Below are 3,427 nucleotides of genomic sequence, written 5' to 3' on the forward strand. Positions count from 1 at the left end.
AGGGTGGCGCATGTTGATGGCTCATTTTAAGCCAGTTTAACCACTTAGACTAGCCTGTCCTTAATTTCTAAATCCCAGTTGCCTGTCTCATTACAGCAGGTGAAAGAATATAACAGCACACTGCAGAGATCTAATCAAGATCCTGAAGGAGGCAAAGGATCTGAATGAAAAGCTTACTCCACTGAAACTGATTGAGAGTGGTAGGTGTTGCTCCTCCCAAACTTCTCAGAAAGACCTGGTGAAAATTACTGCACACCTTCTTCTATAGCAGTAGCTTAAGTATATACAATCCATTTCTTGTCCTTTGGTGTTGTCTTTATAACTGCAACAGAACAAGTGGTTTTCCAGTTGTTTCATGTAAACTTTTAAATGCCATATAAAATTTACAAATACAATTTATAGAAAGTATTTGTTTTGTGCAAGTTTCATATCAGTATATTAAAATTATTGCAGTTATAATTTTTTTTTATAATTTCTTAAAACCTTTCTGATTGTTGGCCTACACCTTCCACAGAGACTTCATATTTGAAAATAGGATCTAAAGCTAATCTGAATAGTGATGCACATCTTATCACCATGCAAGTAAAGAAGCCCATGCAGAGCTGTTTCAGGGTAACTGGCTATTAATTTCTATATAGTGAAAAAACACATTAAAGCTTCTGGGTCCAGAGCATACCTTTGTTTTCTGTAGAGATATTAGGGAACAGAATTTAAACTAGTCTATTAATTTTAATATAGACAAGGGTTTCCAACCTTTCAGAAGAGGAAAAATCCATTTTAGTGTTGTCTAATTTGCGATGCACCCTGCCCTCACAACATTGGTTGTAAGTCGGCCTGTGCAGCAGAGGTCGAGAACCAACGACTCTCCCACACTCAATACTCTCAAGCCTGCAAAAGCATGTCACATACCGCTGTGTCTCTGACAGCATATCCCTTCAGGATAGGGCTCATATTTGAGTAGATACTTGGAAGATACAAAACAAGACCACTAGACACTTAACTGAAGAGCTGATATAGAAGAACCAGTGGTATTATTAATCTGAAGAGAAAATGGAACCACTGAGTTTTGACCAGAATGTTTGCTTTGTTTTTATTTGTAGATTAATTCTGAAGGAGCTGATAAAAAGAGGGAAGAAAAAAATCCAGGTAACTTTCAGAAGTCTGCAAACATGCTTTAGCAATCTAAGAATAAATTGATGATGCATGAGATCGGTGTTTATTTTCCAAGAAAACAGTTTAAAACAATTTTATTAATATTTTATACATATGGAACTTATCTCTGAAGTACTGGACTTAAGTATTTTACATGTTTCTCATTTCATACTGTCAGTTATTTGAACTTGAGTATTTCACATCAAAAATTATCTTAAACTCTTATGCCTTGATACGTTTATCTTCTTTTGATATAACCAACATTTGATAGCGAAGTTATCATATGGAATATTTTACAAAGGCTTATTACAGACAGGGAGTTATTTCAGCTCATAACGTAGAATCCAAACGTAAACACAATAAGGTATTAATATAAATCTGAAACCATAACCCTCTGAGATTTCACAACCAGAGTGACTCTGGCATGCCAGATCAAGTTGTTGGCTAAGTAGATAACAACTTAGCTAAATCAGAAATGAGTAACTTAAATCCTTACATTTACATAAGTGGTCAGTTTTGTGTTGTAAAGTTCAAATAATTTACATATATTTTCCCACTGAAATCATTATCACTTCTGTATTCTTCATTTAATCAGTGCATTTACCTTATTGTGACTTGGTGTTATTTCTTTGTGTTACTTGGAACTTTCTGTAGTTCTTGAAATGCCTTTTTTAGTCAAAATAATCTTCTAAATCAGTATTTGGATCTAGCAGATCTTCTCCATATGATGAAAGATCGGTCTGATTTAAAATTAAGTTTTCAAATGTTTCTTCTAAGTCAGTTTCACCAATTAAGACAGCTCCCATCATTCGCCCATTCTGCATGACAACTTTGACGTACTCTTGTCCTTTGGTACATCTCAGCATTAATTCGTGATCTGAACCTAAGCCCTGTGCGTTGTATTTTCCCAGCAATACAACCTATAGGTGGGGATAAAAACATGATTCTAGTGAGTACCAAAAAGGAAACACTATATGCAGTTATACTGTGTTGTTACTCTAGAAATCTACTCACAAAAATGAGTGGCACTGCATTTATTGTACAGATGACACCACCACACAATCTCTGAACATTAAAAATATCTAGGATCTGGACTGCATCAGCTTAGAGTCATGAAGAATATGCAAGGCAAAGCACTGGGTTCATCGCTGAGTATGACAGCTATTGGTTCCCCCCACAAAGCAAGAATGAATCTCAAAATGTACTCAAACAGGAAATAAGCCTAGAAGAGACCTCCCCCCCGCCCCCAACTATGAAACAGTATAGCACAGGAAGGTAGGTAATGATTAGGAATTAAGACCAGCAATAATACCAGGTACTGATTTCCAAGAAATTTTGTAAAATAATAATTATTTACATGGTTTTAGTTATAAGACTAACAAGCAGAAAAAGGCACTAATTTGCTTATCTATCTTACCTTATAGTTAAAAAATTTTATTACATGAGCAAAAAGTTCAAAGCTGAAGTCCATGTCAGTAGATTCTCCTAAACTAGCTGCAGCCATGCACTTTGCTGCATACCATCCCATCTGTCTAGCCTGCGTCCACAGCCTCATCTGCAAGAAAAAAATGTTATGACATGAAAGTTTTCATTGTTCTACTTTAACAATACCTTACAAAATTTCTTAAAGGGGTTCACTGTTGACAGTCCTTGAGATTGGCTAGATCTAGCGAGCTAGAGGACTAGTTCGATTGTCTTTGCCATAGAAGCAGTTACCAATCCACACTAACCAAACTTGATTTTGCTATTTGATATTACTGCCTTTAATATTAAAGGATGATACCAAATCTGTGTGTTTCAATAAATGATTACATATAAATACAACATTTCAGGGTATACCAGGTAAGAATACTACTAATTAAGCAGTCTCTTTTTTCAGAGTAAGTTCGTCATCAGAAGTAGAGATGACAAATTATCACTGAAAAATTCATTCCTCTTCCTAATCCTTAGATTGTGGTGCTAAATCGATGTATTAGTTGGTTGTCCAGCCTCAGGAAATCTTATCAGATTTCAGCAACTGATGCTAGGAATTTTAAATTCTTCCCTTACATTATTAATTTCTCCTTTACTGTATGTTTATTTCTACAAAGTTTTAGAAATCCCTGATAGAACACTGGCTGTGAATGTCAAGACACTGACTCTTCTACATATTTATTTTATTAACAGCTTTAACTTCTTCACCTGAAACAAATGTACACCATCATCTATTCCATGGCTATTGAGAGAATTAAATAAGCTAACCTACACCCCTGTAACTAATGTCCTTTTTTGTGCA

The 3,427-nt window shown here is 35.2% G+C and overlaps 1 protein-coding gene and 1 long non-coding RNA gene across 2 annotated transcripts; one reads left to right on the forward strand and one right to left on the reverse strand.

Moving 5' to 3' along the window:
• Positions 1 to 13: 13 nt before the first annotated feature.
• On the forward strand, positions 14 to 1,187 carry LOC116629758. The gene is made up of 3 exons (XR_004298814.1): positions 14 to 200; positions 515 to 612; positions 1,101 to 1,187. It is a non-coding gene; the product is annotated as an uncharacterized LOC116629758 (long non-coding RNA).
• A 635-nt stretch (positions 1,188 to 1,822) lies between these two features.
• Positions 1,823 to 2,902, reverse strand: LOC116629757 (pyridine nucleotide-disulfide oxidoreductase domain-containing protein 1-like). Its single transcript, XM_032399984.1, has 2 exons — positions 2,570 to 2,902; positions 1,823 to 2,072 (listed from the first exon to the last, which is right to left on the reverse strand). The coding sequence occupies exons 1-2, from the start codon at positions 2,705 to 2,707 to the stop codon at positions 1,824 to 1,826; spliced, it is 387 nt and encodes a 128-aa protein (XP_032255875.1). The 5' UTR covers positions 2,708 to 2,902; the 3' UTR covers position 1,823.
• Positions 2,903 to 3,427: the final 525 nt, after the last annotated feature.

Source organism: Phoca vitulina, unplaced genomic scaffold (genome assembly GCF_004348235.1).
Source record: "Phoca vitulina isolate PV1807 unplaced genomic scaffold, GSC_HSeal_1.0 scaffold2806, whole genome shotgun sequence".
Lineage (NCBI taxonomy): Eukaryota > Metazoa > Chordata > Mammalia > Carnivora > Phocidae > Phoca > Phoca vitulina.

Bases quoted from the DNA above. Each gene is read 5' to 3' on its own strand.
- LOC116629757 (XM_032399984.1), bottom strand. From the start codon at position 2,707: ATGAGGCTGTGGACGCAGGCTAGACAGATGGGATGGTATGCAGCAAAG. The intron at 2,073-2,569 runs GTAAGATAGATA...CCCCACCTATAG, and splicing joins TAAAATTTTTTAACTATAAG to GTTGTATTGCTGGGAAAATA.